At 45.3% G+C, this 22,378-nt stretch overlaps 1 protein-coding gene across 1 annotated transcript in view; it reads left to right on the plus strand.

Moving 5' to 3' along the window:
• Positions 1 to 22,378, plus strand: part of PDZD2 (PDZ domain containing 2) — a gene marked incomplete at both ends in the record, with an annotated part of 138,924 nt that overhangs the window by 85,728 nt on the left and 30,818 nt on the right. The window contains 6 exons of the mRNA XM_084278589.1: positions 954 to 1,096; positions 1,764 to 1,896; positions 4,020 to 4,190; positions 17,410 to 17,521; positions 19,504 to 19,652; positions 20,278 to 20,397. Coding sequence (XP_084134715.1) covers positions 954 to 1,096; positions 1,764 to 1,896; positions 4,020 to 4,190; positions 17,410 to 17,521; positions 19,504 to 19,652; positions 20,278 to 20,397 — 828 coding nt within the window. The remainder of the gene's footprint in view (positions 1 to 953; positions 1,097 to 1,763; positions 1,897 to 4,019; positions 4,191 to 17,409; positions 17,522 to 19,503; positions 19,653 to 20,277; positions 20,398 to 22,378) is intronic.

Genomic DNA, 22,378 nt, shown 5'->3' on the forward strand with positions numbered 1-22,378 from the left:
TGACTACAACACATGGCCTAAAAACTGCCTCCAAACTGCACATTTTGCTGTCTTGCAAGCCTGGAAATTTCCTAGGGTTTCTCGTAATTCTGTTATCCTGGTTCTTTCCCTCTCTGTGAGAGTCCTGGCAATTGCTTGCTTGCTTGTTTTCCTTTTCCCCTTTTTTTTTCCACTCTGCTGATGTCTGACATGCTTGTGTTTCCTTGTGCCTGGTCCTGCGAGCAGGACTCATGGGAATTAGCTTTTTAGTTTGCGTTTTGTGTTGCTCCTGAGTTCATGAAGCACTTTTTTGATAAATATTTATAATCACTAAAAAACCCAAAGAAATAAAGGTGTTCTGAACATCACTTATCACCTTGCTTATACTGAAGAGTTACTCTCCACAGTGGGTAAATTTATTATTTACAGTCTGTACAACAGCTGTCCAATAAGAAGTATTTGATTGGCAGCTGATAATTTGAAGCTGGTATTTTTCTTTCCTACATCTCAAATCCTGCAAATCCCTCAGGAGAGGGAAACGCTGCTGTGCGATGCCAGTCTGGTCCCTGCCACAGTAGCAGCTGCGCTACCTGGTGTTCAAGGTCCCCCTTGAACAACGTCTTGCTCCTCTGCAGCCCTGCTCAGCTCATCCTTGAGTTTCAGCGAAGGGGGTTGAGACCGCTCTTCGCTTCAGGAAGGATCAGGGCCTTGAGAGCAGCACCTCTGCGTGGCTCAGGAAAGCTGCAAACAGCCCTGGAAGGAAACCTGTACATGCTGACCCTGCTCTGTGCTGCCTCCTCCTTTCTGCTTCCTTCACTCGGACCACAGCTAACAAAGCAAAGCACCTGTATAGCTTGAGCTGTACTGATTTGTGGTGATGGGCAGCAAGGTGCTAAGGGGCTCCCTCCTGTACCCTTCCAGCCCTCTCTCTGTCCAAATCCAAATTCAAGGACTCTCTGCACATTTTCTCTCAGCGAGAAGGTTGCCGCATATGGAAGATGCACATCCTAAAGGGGACGGACGGGCTGGGAATTCAGATAACAGGAGGCAGAGGGTCAAAGCGGTCCCCTCACAGCATCATCGTCACCCACGTGGATGAAGGCGGCTCCGCACACAGGTGAGGCGACGGTTGTGCTTTCGTGGGAGTGGGTGTGATGGAGCATCCGTGACCATTGCTGTCAGCTAGACCTATGAGATAGGAGTGGGGGATTTGCCCATGCATTGCAGGAAGGGGAGAATGTGGCATTTTTAGGTTTAAAAACTTGTTTCTGTGATTTGTTGCTAAAGCCTCTTTTGGCATGTTTAGCCTAAAGTACCAACAGATCAAACACTTGCTCTATGTTGGGAGTGAAACGCAAGGAGCCTGATGGCTTGTGAGGCTTCTTTCCCAAGTCCCTTTTCAGAAAGTGAGCCTTTCCCATGGAATTTGTGGTGGATGAGCGTGGGCCATGTGCCCTAGGGTGCTCACTGCCAGCCCTGGCCCTGCTTCCTGCTAAGGGAACGTGGGGCTCGCTGCTGTTCCCTGGTCATCTCCAGTGTGGACAAAGCGTGAGGGGGTCTCAGCCCTGAAAAGAGGGTGAAATGGCACTGTGTATAACAATGATTTTCTGGGAGCACCTTTCAGAGCCACTGCTTTTGGCAAATCAAGCTGCACTGATCAAAGCAAGCTTAGCATCAGCCAGGTCACGTGTTGTCCATACCTCCACATCCCAGTGCATGCTACCAGAGCCTGTCACTGGGGAAATACCACCCTGCAGCTCTGCATTCCCGCTCTGTTTCCGCAGGGATGGCCGGCTGACGGCAGGCGACGAGCTCCTCATGATCAACGGGCAGTCACTGGTTGGTCTCTCCCACCAGGATGCCGTGGCCCTCCTTCGCTCAGCTGCTGGGCTGGTGCAGCTGGTGGTTGCTAGCAAGGTATGGTCCTCTCCTTGGTGGTCTCTTGAACATATGACCAAGAGTTTGTGCAGAGTGGAAAGGACATATTTCTAATAAGGAATCAAATGTGTGCATTTGGGATGAATTTAATGTACAGCTATGGGAAATACATCATTAGCTGCCATAAATCTGTGGAAAATCAGCAAGATATAGACCAACTTAACGATTTGTTTGTATTGTCACTGTCATTCAGTGTGCAAATGAGTCTGTATTTATTCATGCAGATGTTACTAAAGATTTGGCCAAAACCATTTTCTTAAATGTGTGCTAAATAAAGCAGGCTCTTCAGCCTCTTATGCTGCCTGCCTGCATAGGCTTTGTAGCTCTCATCTCTTGTCATATCTGTGTGCCTGAGGTCTCTTGACGATCATCTCTTGGCTTGAGTTCCTTATTTTGCCCTGGTTAATAGCTTGGAGTAGAGTTCTTGCAGATAAAGGAGCATGAAATTTCAAGGAAATTAGGGTGAAACTCATTTATCAGTCAAGCTCTTCATTCTGCTTTCATCACGGGAGAGATGGAGGGGATATTACATGATACTTTTTTTCTTCAAGAAAATCCTGCCCACCCCTGGGTTTGCTCTTCTCCCCTGACCACAGCCTGTTGCTCCCCTGCTTGGGTTGATGCAGGTGTTCAATGGGCAGACAACCTGCTCCCAAAAGTGCCCAGGGTCTCTCAGAAGGACCTGCCTGCAGGTGGGAGCCATCGGGGCCGTTGGGCTGGTGGCTGGAACCTCTTGGGACAAAGGGACTGCTCATAAACCTGTATTTCCAGGTGGAGCAGCTGACCGCTGCGTCCAGTATATTTAAAATGGTTTTTAGCTTCATCTTGATGTTGCCCCAGCCAACCTGATTGCAGGTTTCTGTGGGTTTAATCTTGGGATGTCCTTTGGCTTCCTGGGATGCTTTTTTCTCATGTTTTTCAAGAACAGTCTCTATCCCACCATACTCAAAGTGAAGAGCCTGTACTTCCTCTGATACTTCAGTTAGTAGCATGCATTTCATTGAAGGCCTTCTGTAGGCTCAGAACGCAGTATTCACCCCACTGTTGTTTATTCTGGAAACAACATGCTTTGACCTGAAGTAGGTACATCTTGTGCTTTGTTCAGACAGTTGGACTCTGCCAAAACACGAGGTAGTAACCTGCATAAAGTTCTCCTTAAAATTACTTGCTTGTTCGTGTGGTGACTGCAAATAAGCTTAAGGCTTAAAACTTCACCTTCCTGGTCAGGCTTTGACTCTGCTTGGCCCAAGCTGTGTGCACTTGGATGGTTTTCGTGTCCCTGGGAGGAGGACTTGGGAAGGCAAGCTGCAGGGAATCCAGCATGCGCTGCGTTTTGGACAGTCTCAGAGAAGGTGTAAATAGGTGAAGTGTTCCCCAGCAGCTCCCTCTGGGCGCTATCTGTAGGTATGGGAAAGCAGCCTCATGATTTGGCCTGGTGACCACTCCAAACGCAGAATTTGTTCTGAAAGCAGTAAAAAGAGAGTCTGTCTGGCCGCTGCTTTTGGCTGGTGCACGTGTTTGCCTCCTGGAAAATGTGCCAGAGACTGGAAACGGATCCTGAATGAAGCATCAGGACTGAGCTAGTGGAGGGTTGATGGGTCAGATTTCTGTCCTCCTAAGTAGGGTTGTCAGTGTATTATTCTTACGCACTTGGGTAGACTTACGTGTGAAGGGGACACACGAAGGGAGGGAGCAGGAGTAGAGTGTGATTTGGGATGCAGTGAAATGAGTAATGAGGCCTTAAACTCTTCAGTCTGCTCACAGTGACATTTAATAAACCCAGGGTGGGGAGGAGCAGGCCACTGGTGAAGCGTTTATTTTAAATTCTCCTTTATGCAATCTAAATGTTTTAGACATGTATTGGCCCATGTTTACTATATATGCTTTTTAAAACCAGGTCTGCTTTTTGTAACTGAGCCATAAAAGTTTGAGCATGTGGAGTGTGTAAGTGTGTAAGAGGGGGAGCATTACCAGGGAGCCCTCACTGGGCAGGTGAAACAGAGTGGCTTCACCATGACTTTGCTGGTTTTCTGCACGTGATGCAGAAAATAAGATATTTTATTGTCTAAATAAAATAACATATTTTATTGTCTCTTGGGTAGGAACCTGCAGAAGGGGATTTTCTGAAGTACCCATCTACCAGTTTGCCAGACTTGCTTAGCACTTGCTCAGTCCAAGACTCTGTCTCTTGCACTGACAATAAGGAAAATGAAGAGCCAGAAGAAGAAGAAGATGTGAAGGGAGTGAATGTGTCTTCTGAAACACTGGTCACTGTAAGTGTGGCTTCGGTGCAACGTTTTTACTCTCTCCCTTGATGCCCATTTGCATCCATCACATTCTCCTGTGGCCCAGCTTGGAGCAGGTCCTTGGGATGGAGCAATCCCACCTAGCCTTCCTTTGCATGAGGGAGGGGTGAGGAGCTGAAATGGGCATGTCATCTACTGCAGCATCTGCCGCCTCTGCTACTGCCTTGCAGCGAAGCAGCGGCACTGGGAGCAGGAGCTCTCGTGCCCGCCGAGCTATGTGGCAATCATGTTTTGTGTTTTTTCTCTCTGCTGCCGGATTGTTTTCCACCCACTTCACTGCTTTTGTTGGATCTGATGCAAAGTCTCTCGCAGTGCTTACGCAGTAACACTCTCTGCTTTCCCCTCCTTTTGTAACTAAACTTCCTTAACAGTTTATGGTCCAAGTCTTCAAGATTTTATTGTTCTGTTGAAGCCAGCAGACACTTTTAGGGGGAGGGATGTGGATTTCTGGCTGTGAAGCATAACTGAAGTTCTGCTGAGTAAATGCTCCCGGTTGATAATCTCACTTGCATTCCCTTCAGGGCTGCATTAAGCACAGATTAAGTGGATTATTGTTAGTTAATTGTAACATAGCAGTTCTCTGAAACTTCATTGGTGTCCTGCTCCTCAGTTGTATTGTACAGAGAAAGAATAAAATGATGTTTCTGCTCTAAGGAGTTTGCAGGCTGGTTTTCCAGCAAGGGAAAGCAGGTGGATTCGCTTTAAGCTTTTATCCTTTCTTGTCTTTCTTTCCCCTCTCTTCTGCAGCAATTATAATAAATTTCTTAAACCTTTGGACTGCTCAGACTTGATACTGGCTTGCTGATTTGTTTTGATTTTGTGTTCATATACTTTACCTTTCCAGAGCAAAAGACTGCTCCCTGAGATGACTCTCACACTGCAGTCTAGCTGATGCTGGTATTCCCTTCATATCTGCCTGTTACCTCTGACTTTCTCTGAGTCCATGGTTACAACAGTCTCCGTTCTGACACATCTCTGTAGTGTGACAAGTTTTATTACTTCTGCACTGTCTTCTCTTCTATGTGCCGAATACCTTTCTGGGGTGAGGAAGGGAAAAACAAATAAATCAGGGATACTGAGCATGCTAAGACAGTGTAGTGTTTGTGTGCTAACTTGAGTGGGTACTTAAGAATTCTTTCACCTATCAAAATATTTTAAATTCTTCTATGTATCATGTTTAAAATTCTGGTAATTTTTCATAAGGCTGTGGCTCAGCAACACTTAAACATAAAAATCAGTTTTGTCAAAACTTAATTGTGTGTTGGTTCAGGATGCAGCTCCCCAGCGTTCCAGGGACTCTTTCAACACATGCTTGGGAGTTATTTGTCACTTGGTTAGCTCCTCGCTTCCAGCAAGGCTCTGCCTGGCTTTCAGAGATGGCTTTTTAACCAGGTGTTTCCTTTCCAGGAATGCTGGGGAAACCCTTAGGTAGCTGAGGTGTTCCCCACTGGGAAGACCCAGCCAGACAGTCCTGCCCTTCAGCACGGTTCTGAGGCTGGAGCCTGGCCTGATGTCCATCCCAGTGCTGCAGCTGGCAGTAGCAATAGCCTGATGGAGGGATAGCGTGATTTGCTTGCCTGTCTCACCCCTGGTGGCAGTAGCTCTGTGTGTTCGTAATGCGTGGCTGGGGGATGGAGGGGAGACCACAGAAATCAGAAATAAACACATTAGAAGAATAGCAGGAAGTTTGGGGTTTTTTTCTTCTTTTCTCTATTAATTGTTTTATTGGAGGGATTGTAATTGTTTGGGGGGAGGGGTGTAATGAGTGTGACTCTCAGGACCTCTCTTTTTTCTTTTTTTCTTTTTTTCTTTTTTCTTTTTTTTTTTGCTTAAGATGCACATCAAATCCTCCCCCTTCTAATCCGAATTGCAGGATGTCTTTGCATTACCCACATAATTCCTGTCTCAGGCTTGGAAGTGTGGACAGCACTCTACAGCCTGCGGTGGGCTCTCCGTAAAGTGTAGACCCCTCAGCTCTACCTGCTGCCTAATCCATCCTCATCAGATCAGGGCAGTCTGCCAGGAGAGCTGAGGGCAGGCTGTGCAATCCTACAAGCCGCCAGGCAGGATGTAGGAAGGTAAATGTATGGAAGAGATGAACTTCCCGCATGGCTTCTTTCTACCTGGCAAGAGCGGGGGGATTTTTCATAGCAAAGCTTAGAATTTGATTTCAAGGTTGATATGAACATGAAGTATCATATTATATATGTGTGTGTGTGTGTATATATATATATGTATAGTTATACTGATTATTGCTTTGGAAATTACTGTTGTTTGCACTCCCCCTCTCTTGATGATACCCCTGTGTCTTCTACTTCTTTCATATATATTCCATGACATTTATACTGTAGATAAGGGATCACAGTGGGGCTGATGATTGAAGCAGGGACTGAGCTGGGCCGTTTTTAATCAGCGATAATGCAGTTGTTGTAGATTTCCAGGGTGGGCAGTGCTCAAGGTCTGAACCAGGTAACAGAACTGTCGTCTTAATTTGAGCATCGGACTTCTTAGATTTGAAACTGATTCCCAACCCAGTTTTGGCCAGAAGTTGCATTTTTCACCACTGGTTTCTCACCTCTGACAAGAAGTTAATGAATTTTCTTCTTTACTGTGCAGGACTTTGTAGAAACTTAAACGTATATTGGGTGCTGGGTGGTTAGGTCACCACTTCAGAGTGATTTATCATCAGCTGATGCTTTGCTGGCCCTTTTCTGACCAGTGTACAAGATACCACAAAACTTGCAGGCACTTTTAGTATTGTCTAAGGTCTCTTTTCATTTAACTTTGCTAGGAATATAGTTCAATGCTGAGTGTTCAGAACCAGGATTTATAGACCTGATGGACCTGCTGTTAATGCCTTAGCAGCTGTTTGTGTAGAGGCTGAACCAGGCACGGTATCTTCTGGAGAACTGCAAAGCAGTCCTGAGAGAGAGACACCCTCCTGCAGCTCATGCATAGTGAGGTGTTCAGTGAAGTCATGTTTGAGTTCAAAGGGGCATTGCCAGGCAAGAAAAATAATCACTTGGAACTAATGTATATATTCAAATATTCATCCTTGTAGATATTCAGAACTGAGCAGGGCCTGGCTTTTTGCAATCTAATTGATCTAAATTGTCTCTGCTGCTTGTTTCTGCTTTGAGATGGGGCTGGACCAAGCACCCACAACAATCCCATTCAACCTGACTTGTTCTACAATTCTGTGAAAAATTACCTACCCCCTAAAAAAACCCCCACCAAACCAACCCAAAAAACAGAAAACAAAACCCACCAAAAAAAACCCCACCCCCAAAAAAAAAACTTTTCTAGGGGATGGATGTTAAAAATTTTCCCTGTGAGTAAGTTCTGTAAAGGTATTTAGGTTCTGCTCCAGTGTTTCCAGCCAGGGAAATATCATTTGAACTAATCAGCTTACCCAGGATACAGGGGAGAGGTTAGTGACATTTGAAAACTGCAGTTTAAGGGAAATAGTGCTTGTAACCCTTATTTGAAAGGCTACTTGTTGTGTTTCATTAATAAAAAAAAAATACAATTTAATTTGAGCTCTGTTTTTACAGTGTGTTTATGTAAAGCCCTGTTTAACATGAAACATCCCTTAAAGTTCTAACTTTAATAAAACTTGTGTCACCACACCGAAAAAGGATTATGTTAATGTCCTTAAAGTGCATTTCTCTTAGAACTAGTTTGGCCAAAATGTTCCTTAACTTCAGATACAAAATAACTGGGGCACAGAGCTGTGTTGCCTTAAATTGTCCTGAGGTGCTTTGGGGATTTTGAACTCCCTCCTCTCTCCCCATAATCCATTTTTTGCCTTGTGCAGTTGACGTGGCTGTTTTAAAATGTCTTTATTTATGTCCAAGTGAAATAGAATGAAATGATAATATTTGCATTTAACAACTTAATTTTAATTCACTTTCCTGGTATTTCTGTCACTTGAAAATGAATCAGCTGGTGGAGCAACCTGGGGAATGAACTCTAAAGAGAAAGCAGGTCTGCCAAGAATTTGTAAAGCATCTGATTAATTTGGGGTCCCCAGACAGAGACATGTACCATTCTTAGTTGCTTTAAAGATTTTTGCCTTTTCTTCTTGTGGTGCTATGTTGTTCAGTATGTGATGATCTCAGTACTTTAAGTGTTCAACATCAGTGACCGGCTCACGAAAAGGATGTCTGCCTTGGCAGGTTTGATTCCAGGGAGGAAAGCCTGGGGACTGTTCCTCTATACTCTGCTTAATCCTCTACGCTCCCTTGGGTGTCTGTTGCTTGTGATGCTGGAGGCAGGAGCCGAGCCTATTCCATGCAGAATAGAACTGTGCAAAAGAGGAATTTATTATTTGGGAAAGGAGGTCATCAGTATCCCTACCTGTTGGGGTGGGAGTTGAGAAGGGAAGCAATTTGCCCTCCTGTGCCTAAGCCGACCACATCAACAAGCCCCCAGAAAACAACCTCCAGCAGCATCCCCGGCTGTGTGACCCTCTGTTGTGGGATGATGAAACCTTTTCACTCATGTTTGCTCATTTTGCATTGACCTGAAGTGCTTGATATGCACCTTCATGCTAGCTGAGGGCGCGTTGCATGCGGAGGTGTCCATGGCCCACCAAGGTCATGATCCTCCTACAAGTCACAGAAACAGGATGTCTCTCCTTGAAGGTTTCTTGCATGAGTTTGGTTTCCTTATCCCTGCCAAAATCTACTTGTGCTTTTTTGCAAGGCATGCAGCTGAAAGTGGATAAATAAACCTGTTCTGTCAATATGTTTACCTCACCTCCCTCCCTGTTTTTATATTTTATCTGAGCCTTTGGACTGCTTCGTTATTTTCTGTTGCAAGCCCTTCTGTCTTACCAGGGAATCCATATGTAATTACCTGTAGCCATGCAAGCATAATAAGGAAGAGGATAACAATGCTGTAGGTTTAAAAACACTCTTGGGGTCAAAAGTTCTTCTGGAAACACTGGGAGAGATTTTCAGAGAAAGCATTAGCACTGAGAAGGAACAGGAAGCATAACTCAACAATTAAATGTGTGCAGAGTGCAGGGAGGGACCCTCATTACTTGGAGGACCTAAGCATTCGTTCCCATTAGGGCACTGCAGTCTCAAAAGAGGTTGCTGAAACATGACTCACTCTTCAGGCAGTATTATATGGCTGGAAAAAAGTAAGAAGGAGAGTTCAGTGTCAAAAATCAGCTTTGCAGTGAAACACTTTACTTGATGGTGGAAGAAGATGAAGAGCCTGGTGTGAGGCTCGGTCGCAGCCAGCCTTTGTCCTGGAGAAGGGTTTAATAATTCCTTTCCTTAATTCCTTTCCTTAGCACAGTGAGGACTGGCAATGCCTGCAGATCCTACCTTGTGCTGCATCACCCTTAGAAGGGGCGGGCGAGGGCAGGCACCTTCACATGGCTTGGAGTTCCTCGCTGGGGTATAAATGCTGTGTTTGTTTAAAGTCCAGCAGCACTGTATCCACCTGAGATACAGTCTTTTCCTGCGTGTTTGTGGGTCTGTGCCGTTCACGCATGCTGCAGCTGACCAGACACATTGGGCCTCATGGTGACTGCAGAGGAAATGCAAGTTTTTAGAGTAAATGGAGTTTGGAATTTGGGCAAGAGAAAACAGTGGAAGGTTTGTGGACCAAATCCAGTTCACTAATACGGGTTTTTTTGTTGCTTCCAGAAGCCTTAGCACGTTAAAATAAGTGATTGCAGTTTGTCTTACTGGGGGGGGGGGACACACGACACATTTGGTGATGGGGCCGATGTTTGTGGTGCAGCATTGGCAAGGGTTTGCACATGCATGGCATTAATTAGATGAGGAGGAAGAGTGGTGAAAGGTCCCTGCAGGGCACTGTCGCTGAATTACTGTTTTTCACACGTTCTGAAATCCACCTGTCAAAGAGATGTTAATGTGAACATGTTCTTTGGGTCAGGAGGGCAGTCCTCAGCAGGAGTCACATCCTTCCCTGTGCCTGATTCCTAGCCCTTCTGAGACATTTCCTACTGCCTCTGTGTTAAAGGCAAGCCCAGAGAAAACTTTCACCCAGGGGCCAGTATTCTAAAGGGTTCCCTGCTGACGTCATGCAGGCTACAAGCCATGAAGTATCTCCTGTTGCTTGGGCTGGTGGAAGATAACCTTTTTGACTTGACCATAAATATCAGTGTAGACAATGCCCAGAGTTACAATTTTTGCTCTTCCATGCGATATGTTTGAAAGCTAAGTCAGCAGAGTAACAGAAACATAAGTTTATCTACAGTACAGGTTCTGCATCATCTTTGTTTTTGTGAATGAGGGTTTTTCCCATAAAGCATCAGATACAGTACAGCCTGTCTCTCCTTTGGCTGTTTGGATAGCTGCCCGGTTTTGAAGGAGATGAACTGCCTTTAACAAGCTAAAAATAACCCCCTTGTGGCACTGGAACAAGAGAGAGGCTGTCACAGCCGTGCGGTTCACATACATTATCAGAAAGATGATAAAGGCTGTAGGATTTGAGAGCGTGAATGTCGTATCATCACATCTGCAGTTTGTTTGACCGCAAGTTCTGGAGCGCGTGCACAGGCCAGTCTTGGTTGGGCTGGGTTAAAATTCAGCGTAAATGTACTGTGCTTAAATAAATGCAGCCAAAATAATGTATGAGGCTTCAGATCCTTGATTCAGGTATGAAAGGCACTTAATGCTTATGTATTCCATATCCTCTTCTGTAGAATCACAGAATCATAGAATGGTCTGGGTTGGAAGGGACCGCAAGGATCACAGAGTTCCAACACCCTGACACAGGCAGGGACACCAACCTCCAGGCCTGGATCTACACAAGGCTGCTCAGGGCCCCATCCAACCTGGCCTTGAACACCTCCAGGGATGGGGTGTCCACCACCTCTCTGGGCAGCCTGTACCAGCCCCTCACCACTCTCTCTGTAAAAAACTTCCCCCTAATATCTGTACTTAGGATGATATAAAATGTTGTTTTGGAGCTAAGACCTGGAGCTGTCTGCGGCCTGCATCATAGGACTGCTGTCTGCAGCTGTGGGTTGACTTTGGTATTAGGAAGGTCTTGTTTCATCCTCAGGAGAGTTGTTTATTTTGAGGGTTGTTTATTGCTTGCTTTGTCCCTCACCCTGAGTAAAAGGGTTGTAATTTAAAAAAGAGCAGAAGCAATTTATTGCTGGCTATGATGCATAGGGCCTGGATTTGTGCTGAGCCATGAGCCGAGCATTTTATTAAAGAAAATAACAGAGGAGCTGGACGGGCTTTCACACAACTTGAGTCCCACGTTTGTCTCCTATGTTGACCAGGAATGATCTTCTGGGACCTCTCTGCAGCACATGGGGACATCTCGTGGGCAACTATTAAACTGCATGCAAACGTGTCAAGCTTTTTGATGGGGTTTTTTTGGGTGTGGGGGGGTGGAAGGATGAAGCGTGAAAAAGAAAACAGCAGTGATCTGTTTGTGCACTATTTCAGAAATGTCTGTGTTTGATTTCCTTTTGCTTAGAAGCTGTTTCTAGTGAAAATCGTAATATATTGAAGCAAAAAAACAGCAGTCTAGTCCAGAAAGGCTTTGGGAACTGTTTAGCAGGGAGCACCTTACTATTTCCAAGACATGTTTTGTCTGTGATACCTGTTTCTTGGAGAACTTAGTTGCGTTAGCCATTTCCTGCATTTCTTCCTATTTAAAAGAACATTTTAAAAGTTTTGTCTCTTCAAAACTTCATTATTAATTTTAGCAACTGTTTGCAAACCTGAGAGCAAAATCGTCTTTATTTAAGTGCCATCCTGACCATAAATACAATGTCATGCCAGCGAGTCTTTGAAGCCAGCACAGCTGAGATCTTGCTAAGGCAAGAACCTGCCAGCATCCTCTGGGCTGGTCAGTGTGTTGGAGCTCTTAGATCAAACAAATCGAAGAAGGTTCTGGGGTGTCTTGCACAAAATACATAGAGCGTTCTGGAAGAGGAGAGAATCTCAGCCTCACTGCAGCGCATTTCCAGTTTGCCGAGGGTGCTTGGGCAGATATTGCTGCTGGCTCTGTGGTGGTATGTGCTGAGTTATGTTTCACAGACAGATTTGTGTGTGACTTGTTAAAGAGCAATAAAAATGACCGTGGGGGTTTGTATCTCCTGAAGCTGACAGCACTGCCCTTTCAAGCAAGGACTGTGCGATAGTGAAGTCCTAGGGTGGCTTTTGCAGGCATTTATGGTGATGGTCCAGGCATTCTTAGAGACCACTTTAAAGGCTTTTGTTTTGTTTATTTGGCATTTCCACCTATTCATAAATTAGGGCAGCTCCAGCTCTTGACTCTTTATCAGACTTCCTGATCTCCTTGCTGCACATGAACTGGGAGTTTTCCGAACTTTCTTTATAGTTGGGCAATGGAGGCCTCAGGTTCCCATCCCATGACCCCAGGCAGGAGGAAGCAAAGGCTGCAGCCGGTGGTACCGGTAGGGGTAATTCCCAGACTCCCAGATGGAGCTTCTGGGGAAGGCAGCTGGTGCTTTGTTTCACCAGCACTGCTAAATATAGTCCAAATACGAACCCTCCTGGAGCCATGCTGGTGGAGTCTGCCCTGGCCAACGTGCAAGGCCACTGTCTGGTCTGGCAGCTTCACGCAGGGACAGAAACCAGGGCACTGGGTTTTTTGATGATGTCATTTAAGACACCGAATTAGTGCTGGCATGGAGGTGATGTTTCTCCTCTTGTCCTCCATCCCTGACTCCATTTGTATCTCTCCCTTTCTGCCATGACAGAGGGGAGCAGCAATGCAATGCCTTTTGAAAGAGAGGAGTTCTGCAGCATGCACCAAAACCTGTTGAACCTGGCTTTAGTGTGGACCTGATGTGAGCCCTGTGGTTCAGCTGAGGGTGCTCCCAGAGTGTTGGGAGTTGCTGTGTTTCAGAAGGGGGCCCTGAGTGCTGCAGCCCCTGACATGGTGTGTCCTGGCTCATCCTGCTGTCTCCAGCATCGAGGAAGCTTTGTGCATTCCATAAAAGAGAAGTAGTAAGCCATGGAAAACTCAGTGCTGGCCAAGATTAGGAAATCCATGTCCTCTGCATCATTTGCAGTGTTAATTCTGGTAAATTATAGTGCTGCAGTTTGTAATTTATCTGGGAGATGGATTCAATTAAATTGAAAAAGAGCTAATTTAAAAGTGAAGGTATTTTACTTTCTGTGCAAGGTAAAGGTTCCTGTGGAGCTCCTTACCTACCAGATACATTTAAGGCTTAAAGCATGCTGTGCCCCAGAAAGCAATAAATAATTGCACAGATAACTGGAACAGCTAGAAATATAATAGGTCTTCAAAGGAAAACTCCAAAACTTCTGGAAAGGTTAAAACCTTTATGGCATCGGCGGGTCTTGAGGTACCAGGAAGAAAGACCTTGTGCCCCGACCAGGTGAACCCCACTTTGCATCAGGCTTTTGGCACCTTTCTCTGAAGGGTCCAGTGCTGGCTGCGGGTGGAGATGCACAGACCCACAGATGCCCTATAGGCAGTGGCGCCAGTGTCCTGCACAATTAAATATGTTTGGGGTAGTGCAGCTTAAGAAAAAGCTGCCCTAGCTGTGTTGGGACGGAGGAAGATGAGGAATTACCCTGTGGAGCTTGTGCAGCCATTCCTCTCTGATGTGGTGTTTAAGAAGGGCAGTGGACTGGCTGGTGGACTTGCTCTGTCAGTGCAGGTAGGGCTGGATTTGGTGTGCTGCAGGCGGCTCAGTCTTAATTCTCCCTGTTTATCTCCATAACTATCAGGTTAAACTTGTCTGCGTGCTGCTAGCGCTCCGCGGCATCGCGAGCCGGCGGGCTGTGCCGTGGGGAGTCGGATGGGCTTGCTGATGGGAACGGCAGCAGCTCAGGAGCTCCGCAACAGCAGCAATAAAGCGGTTTGCTTATTAAATTGTGTCATCTCCTGTGTGCCGCCTTGTTTTTGTAGATTGTTGACGATTGCCAAGCTGTTTGCGGTTAAACAATGCAGACTCTCGTAATCCTGCTCCTCATCTCGCCTAATTAAGGGCCTGGTCACGCTGGAGCTTTGCCCAGCGAGGACTCTGGGGGCAGTTGTTCGCTCTGGTGCGGTGCCAGGACCGCGTGTCCGTGATAGCGCCGTTTCCTTTGGAATCAATTGAGATGTCACCGTCACTTGATCCCGGAGCTACTTAATGAACTGGCAAAATGGGCTCTATTTTTAGATCTCCCTTCAAACTACTCTGTGCGTATTAAAGCTCGCCTTGTCCTTAACGCCGGGATGGCGTTGGGCAGGATTTATTGGTTTAGTTTAATAAGAGGCATACAGAACTGAAATAATAAGCTCCATTTCTTTGAAAGTGAGGAAAATTAAAATGGCATGGTTAAATCCAGGCAGCCGCCTCAAGACGGTAAAGCGATACGTTCACGTGTGGCCAGAAGGATAAGGTGGAGCTGGGTTTTTTCTTCTTGTCTAAGTTATAACAGAGCCAAAGATTACAGACACATGACTTTGGGGAGTTCTCGCAAGCTTTCTGAATCGGATTTCTGAGTGTTTTCTGAGTAGGATAAAAGTCTTGGTGGTTTATTAAAAAAGCTCAACAATTTAAAGTGTATCTACTTCGTTACAAATGCTGGAGTGTCTTCCTCAACGTGTTTATAATTGGTGTCAGAAAGGTGTTTTTGCTAAAATAAGAAATAAACACAGACGTGGGTAATTGAAATGTTTTTTACTTCTTACTGTAGTCTGAAGCCAATTGGGATAAAATGTGACTTGAGGAAGCTGGTGAGAATGCCTTGAGTCTTTCTCTGGCATTGGTTTTTGTGCACTCGTGCCTTTCTGCACATCGTTCATGGGGTTTGGGGGCTTCTGTCTGTAGGGTCACAGCCTCCAGCATTGCACAGAGATGAGGTGAAGGGATGGGGTGACCTGTTTTAATGTGAGTAGTGATTGTCTCCTATTTTTCCTTCCACCCCACGGGATGGAAGTGTATGTAATTGTAGAACACATCTGTACTTTGCTTCTGTTGCACAGTCAAAATAAATAACAGCAAATAAAACCCTCCAAGCCAAACCTGAACCCCATGTAGTAGAAACACAAGATGTACCGGATGGATCACCTTTGAGCCTGGGCTCAGGATGGAAACAGGCCATGGCAGCGTTGATTTCAGCGTCTCTCTGAACACCGCTGCAAACTAACTCATTTTTGCCCCCATGCTTTGAGCTGGAGGAAGCGGTTCAGCTTCGGACTGGATGTTGTGTGGTCTCATTGGGTGTAACTGCCCATGTCCATGCATGCTGCAGAAACGAAACAGCTCTACAGCTCCACACCTGAGCTGGGTTGTGCTCAGTTCCAGAAAAGTCAGGTTGGACCCATCCCTGTCTGTTAGGATAGTTGAACAGTATACTGACAAACCTGTCTGCTCCGGTGAGGCATCCCTCTTGTTTTTCTTCATCCCTACACTTCAGATATTTCTCTAACACAGTTAACACTGCTCCTGAGTGCTGATTGTTTTGCACACCTTTAAAGCTAACAGCTACGTGACTTTTCTCTGTCTCTGCAAATTACTTCTGCCTTTCTACACGGGAGGCATTCTCACTTAATAAAGAGTCTTTTTCCTTGTATGATAAATTCCAATGTAACTTTGTGTGATCTGTAAAGTCCCAGCTCACTTCCAGACACTTCTGCTGTCTTCTGGGTAGAAGAAGCTCTTGTAGGGAGAGTTGTGATGCTTTGACTGTGACCTAATCACTGAAGGTTTGTGTCTCTCGGGTGGGTTTTTGGATCTGATTTCTTACATCTTTCCTGGAATGAGTCTCTCATTAGGATTGTCCAAATCATGATTTCTTTTTTCAGACTGATGCAGTTATTTTCTTCTTCAGATGAATCTGATTACATGGAGCTGAAAGCTGCAAAGTATTTGGTACTAGAAGTGGATTCTGAAGTAGTTGCTGCAATGCCATGAAAAGAACTAGCTAGGGCATGCAGACTGTGTGTAAGCTATGTGTAGCAGTTCATGTTGAAGGGGGAGGAATAGAAAGCAGTTTCTATTCCAGCTTCCTGTTATCTGCCAGTTCTATATTTTCCTTTTCACCCTTTGAAGTGAAAACACAAAGTCCAGATTATGTGCAAAAGAAAAAATTTGGACCTTCTTGATTTGGGGATAAGAGGGACTGGGGGATGAGAGGCATGTGCTGGGGAAGATTCTGCCATTTTTAATCTTGGATTGTGGAATTAGGCATTATTTAAACAGCAAGAGTGGACATTTGGGTGAGGTTCCTTTTTAGCCAAGCTCCTGCAGTTTATATATTACCTTAAAAATATAATGCAACCATTAAGTTGTCATACTGCAAATTTTGTCATCCTTTCTGTGAGCTGTCTGAATAATTGTTTAGAGGATGCCTGGGGGGTGATGGTTTGAAAATGTGAAAGAATGAGTGTGTGAGCCCACTGAGGATCACTGTGTGGCGGCAAGTCTAGGAAGCTGTGACTGCCATAGCTCGGTGGGGGAAGCAGTGAGTGGAGAAGGAGGTCACCAGGGCTTTCCCCAGTGCATTAACTGGGAACACTCTTTGTGGGCTTCGCCCATGGGCTGCTCTGCTCATCCCTGACTCTGTGGGTACATGCAGCTCTGTACTTTGTATTGTCACCTACATCTAGGCAAGTAACAGTGGGTGGACAGTGTCCTCCTGTCTCACTGCATTTACTCAAAGTCCACATGTAAATTTAAGTTGAGCATTTCCAGGCTTTTAAGTGCTTAGCTGTGTAATCTTCATAACTTCCCGTTAAATTAGCTTTTTATCCTTTATGCATTGGCATTCAGCTCCGGGCACTAACAATGAAATAGCACTTTTTTGTTAAAAGTGTTTTTTCTGTAAGGATGTGATGTCTCTGGAAGCATGCAATAAAAGCCACATTAAAAAAAATTGTTATAATGCCCCTAAACAAGATGCAGTGGATGCTGGAGGTGCTCTGGGGACATGAATGTGGTACCCTTCAATGGTTTCCTGGCCATGCTGAGCTGGAGGTATACCCATCAGTAAGATTCACAATAATGTCCAAAGGCATTGCTGAACATTACTTTACAAAAACATGTGCTGGCTTAATACAATGACATGTTTTGGGGAAAAAAAGGTGATGTGCAACAGAATTTTCTGTCCCTTAGCAAATCTGTGAGGAATTCCTTCAATTTCTCTGGTTTGTGAGTAAATCAGGATGGGTTTGTTGGTTTGTTTTCTTTTTTCAGGTGATGGAAACTGAGAAGTGTCAAGATTCGGTGTGTGAAGAAGTGCCCAAAGGAAACAACCAGAGTCCAACTCTGGGAAGTGGCATACTGAAATACAGAAGTCGATCCCAAGGTAAAACTGCATTGATAGAAGATAGTGATAGTAGGATTTTTATGGTGTGTATTTATTTTAGCTCTCCAAAAGTAAGATAGGTTTTCTTTCCTTTGGAGATCATATTAGTTTAATTTGGAAGGAAAATCCCAGCTCTAAGATGTTTGCATTTCAGCCTCTTGAGTTGACAGACATTGTATGGACAGAAAGGTGATGCAAAATATGGGAATCTTTTTTTGGTTGGTTTTTTTGTTGTTGTCATTCCCTCACCCTCTCCCATTCCCCCCCCCTCTCTCCTCTTTTTTATACACCATGTGCAGAAATACTGGAAGGACTTATTTCAAGATGCTTATCGACACAGCCATTATATTGAGTACTGCTGACATTTCCTATTGCTTTCTCTTCAAGTCCTAACAGTAACCTCTGTGCAGAGTTCAATCACGTTCTCATCCCTAACATCTTTCAAGTCCCACTCCCTCCTGAGTTCACCTTCGTTTCCATTTACTCAGATGTTTTCAGCGTGCTCCAGGGAGCTCCCCTGCCTGCAGCCCCTGTGGCAGTGTGTGGGTGGTTCACTGGGGATCCAGCCCCAGCTCCTGTGTGCGCTGACCTGGACTGTGGGTGAGCCTGGAGCATTCCCCATCATGGTCCCAAGCCTGGGCTGCAGTGTGGGATAGGAAGCTGCATTCAGAGATGGGCAGAAAACACAGAAAACTCTTCTCCTAGAAGACAAGAGGGAAAAGTGATGGGAAAGGGTTGGTTTATAGGCTCCAGGAGGGTTTGGGAGTGAAAGAAATGCCAGGATGATAGGTCCTGCCAAAATAGCTCTCCCGGCTGTGTGCTGCAGCAGTGCCCTGCATACACTCAGCAAAGGGGAGCTTTAAAAACCAGAGGAAGTTGCACAGCCCAAAGCAAGGAGAGGGTTTCAGTTGCACTCTGGGCAGTAGGTACTCTGCCCATGGATGTGGTGGCAGAATTGCCTTAATGCCGACTGAGAGCAAGCAGCTGCCCCAGCCCTGAGCTCCATCCCTCCCTGGCACCAGCAGTGATGCTCATACAGACTCCATTTGAGGTGGAGGTGGCAGAAAATGGATTTGGAGTTCTCCTGGGCAAATTTTCAGCAGGTCTGCCTCAGCCCATGGCTTGTGATAGCCATCCCCAGGGTACGCACAGGGCAGTGGGGATGAAGGGAAAGCAGAGCTGCCCCTTTCTGTGACAGCTCCAACTTAACTTGGTTTAAACTAACCTGAAAGCGTTGTGAAATCCATCTCATGCAGATTTGGCCTGTCTGTGCCTTGGGTTTTCATCTGCAAAATAGGGGTTAATGTCACTTCCCTGCATGGTGGGGATAAATGTGTGAGAACCGGTATGACTGTGGGTCCTGCAGGGACCTTGGAGAAAATGAGAACTGGAGGAGCCCTGGTGTGAGGAGCAGGGTACTCTGTGGCTAATTACAGGATGTCCTTCAAGAGAAATAATTGTGTTTCTAATGTGAACTCTGCACTCTTCTTTAAGACAACTAGGATTGCTGCCAGAAGGAAAGAAAATAGCATGTATTTGGCACATTTTTCCTTTTTCCATTCCAGAAAAATTTCCCTCAAAGTGACATGACACCTCCAGAAATGAATATCGCTACAGTGTCAGGTCTTTTAGTTTTACATAAGTGAAGCTTGAGAGCTTAGAGCACTGGCAAGTGCCATTGTGTGAGAACAGCTGAATTTCTTTTCTGTCCCTGAGCTACCAGCTCAATTATCTTCTGTTTTTCCTTACTACCACAAGCAACAGCACTGAGGAGCTCAGCATCACTGAACGATTGTAGAAAACCTGTGACAGCAGAAGAAGTTTTTAGTTGAGGGTGATCAAAAGTAGCTTCTAACTGCCTGTTTGGGAACTATGTGGTGGTGTTTTAAGTTGGGGTTCGCAAGAGGCGATCGCTGCGTGGTGGCAAGAGAGTAAAGCAGCTCTGAGGCGTCTGAGAGATGTATTCCTGTGGTTTTCCCCAGGTGCCGGATCCCGCTTGGAGTCTGTGGGAGAAGACGATGAGCTGACAGTGGAAAATGGTGAATCGAGTTATGAAATAGCAGTGAAGTATTCCCGGGGTGGAAGAAAGCACTCTCTGCCCCAGCAGCTGGAGTCAGCGGGAGCCAGGCAGGTGGGTGGAAAGGCAGGGCTGGCTTCCTGCTCCTCCATCCTTCAAGATCTGTCTGAAGATAGGGTAGAGAAATGCAGTCCTGTAGGTACCTCACGGGGTCTGAAACCAGGCCTGGACACCCAAATGGGATGTGTTGGCTGCCCACAGAGGACTTCTTTACTCAGAGGATGGTGAAGCAGAGTACTTCTCGCTCTGTCCAGAAGGTCCTAAGGCGAATTTTATGATCTGAGACATCTGAGGACCTCAACAAAAAAATCCTGCTTCTCTTGATTTTAATGATTTGATGATGAAGGGACTTTTTTTTCTAGGGTTTTGGTGGGATTTTTTTTTTAATTTTAACAGATAAGGACTTCAGTATATCACAAGGCTACCCTTAATCTTCTTAATTTAAATTGTGAGTGGTACATTACAAAATGATCCTACTGTGCGAAATGCAGGAAAATTACTGTGGCAAGATTCACTTTGACTATAGTGAGATAGGATTCCATCCCTTCAACATTTTTCTGAATATGTCTGTAAGATCCCCACCCCTCCTTCCCCAACACATGCAGTTTTCCTGGTGTGGCATCCCAGTGCCTGTCCCAGGCAATCAGAGTGACTCCTCTTGTTTGCTGATGTTTGTTAGGACTACCATATTGTGAAGAAATCTACCCGTTCCTTCAGTGCCGCCCAAGTGGAATCTCCATGGAGACTGACCCAGCCGTCCATCATTTCCAACATTGTCCTGATGAAAGGGCAAGGCAAGGTGAGGGTTTCTGCATGTAGCAAAAGCTGGTGATTAAGAGGTGTGTTCCATACCCAGGGCTTCCAGTAGCTCTCAATGTAACCAATATCAATAATAATAACAACAACAACAACAATAAACAAATCCCAATTTCAAATGTAAATGTTGAAGTTACACCAGCAAAACATGAGGCAAGCCATGTTGGAGTCATGCACTTGATGTGGGATGGCTTTCATTCTGATTTGGTGCATCTGGTCATTACTGAGATATCAAACATTAATGATGTATCTATAAATATGTATGTTTATGCATAGTTTGTGCAGCTACAGAAGAGTACCTGTTTGCATGCATATTTATGGACAAGTGTATTTTACGTCTCTGGAATTTGGATACATTAAAAAAAAAAAAATCACTGTAAATTAAGCGTTAAACCCAAAGACAGGTTCTTGGTTGATTGCTTATCTGAGAGCACTGAATTCTCTGGGTCAAAGAGTCCTCTTTTCTCCCCCAATAATGTGTTTGCACATTTGCTGGATACCAGCTGGCTGAATGTTGAAGGAAAATAGACAAGCATTAACCTAGGTGTATAATGTTTTCCCTAATCCAATCCACAGTAATATTGGAACTGTCATTTAAATATGCATGTATTTTTCTGAAATAGTCTTTAAATCATCGGGTTAATATGTTTTTGAATAAAAAGGCTTGTTTTGACTTTCGGGCTCAAATAGAAAACAAATTCCTTGTTCTGCTTAGGTTTAGCAAAGGGTTAGAAATAGTGACTTCTCTAGGTAGATTGACTCACTATAACTCTCCTTGTTTTCAGAGCTGCAGGGTTTTATGACATTACCAAGTGAATATTTCTTCACTTTTAACTATTATTTTTTTTAACCCTATTTTTCTCATGAGAATCAGATTATTTCTCCCTGTGGGATAAGCTACCCTCTCCTGCCTTTCTGCAGCTAGCTGCAAGGCATTAGGAAGCAGTTTGGAGCGTGAAGGCTCTAGAGATCATGAACCACCTGAAACAGCTGCCAGTTTGGGTCCCGTCCACCCAGGTTTCAAGCAGTCACCTCAGTCAGGGATTACACTGCGTACAGCTTGCGTGGTACTCTCTGCAGACCTGGGGCTTGAAAAGTGTTTCCACAGAGCTGCTGTGTTGGAGGCTGGGAGCCAAGCGTTTGTCCTTGGCTTTTCATCTACAGTAGATCTGCAAGGGGTGTTTTTCTGCTGTGGAGTGGTAGCTCTTCTCTGGGAACGTGGGCTAACGTGGGAACTGCTGTGCTTTGCAGCTGTATTTTTCCCAACACACCCCATGGAGCCACAGGGAGAGCTGCTGTGTCCGTGCAGGGGACTGCCAAGTGCCTGCTGCTTTCTGTAGGTTGCTTTGCAACTGATAATGGCACAGTAAACAGTTGAGTTACTTGGTGTTGCACAGGGGAGCTAGCATGCTTCGTTTCTGGAAATCAGTAATGTCTTAACAAATTACTAGAAGCTCCTAACGGTGGTAGTCTACTTTATATTCACAGAGTAAAACAAAAGAGCTGGTTGGTGGTGTGTTGGGTTGTAAACACAGTGTCAATGCCTGCCCTGGCAGCATCCATCAGCTGCAGAGCATTGCCTGAGGCGCTAATAATAACCCTGGCTTCAGATCACTGAAGCACAACAGCTTTCCACCTCCCTTGTCCACCTGGTCGGTGACTTTTCACTTTATTCCGTAAAATACATGTACAGCAGTGATATGAGGAGAAACACGGGGATGGGGGTGGATCAAGGAAGTGAATTGGCTGGGAAATAACTCTGCAGAAGGGGCAGAGTTCATTCTGCAGTGCTCATCCGTTCCCCAGTGAGGTTTGTGAGACAGTCCTGCAGCCAGCTGGGGCAGCGCAGGGGCTAACAGATGAAGCCCCGGGGAATGCATTGGTCTAGATTTATTTCAATACAACATGGTACATGTCTCCAGAATAATTAAAAATGTACATGTGCATGGCAGCCCCCCCACACC

The sequence above is a fragment of the Gallinula chloropus genome (genome assembly GCF_964237585.1).
Source record: "Gallinula chloropus genome assembly, chromosome: Z".
In the NCBI taxonomy this organism is placed as follows: Eukaryota; Metazoa; Chordata; class Aves; order Gruiformes; family Rallidae; genus Gallinula; species Gallinula chloropus.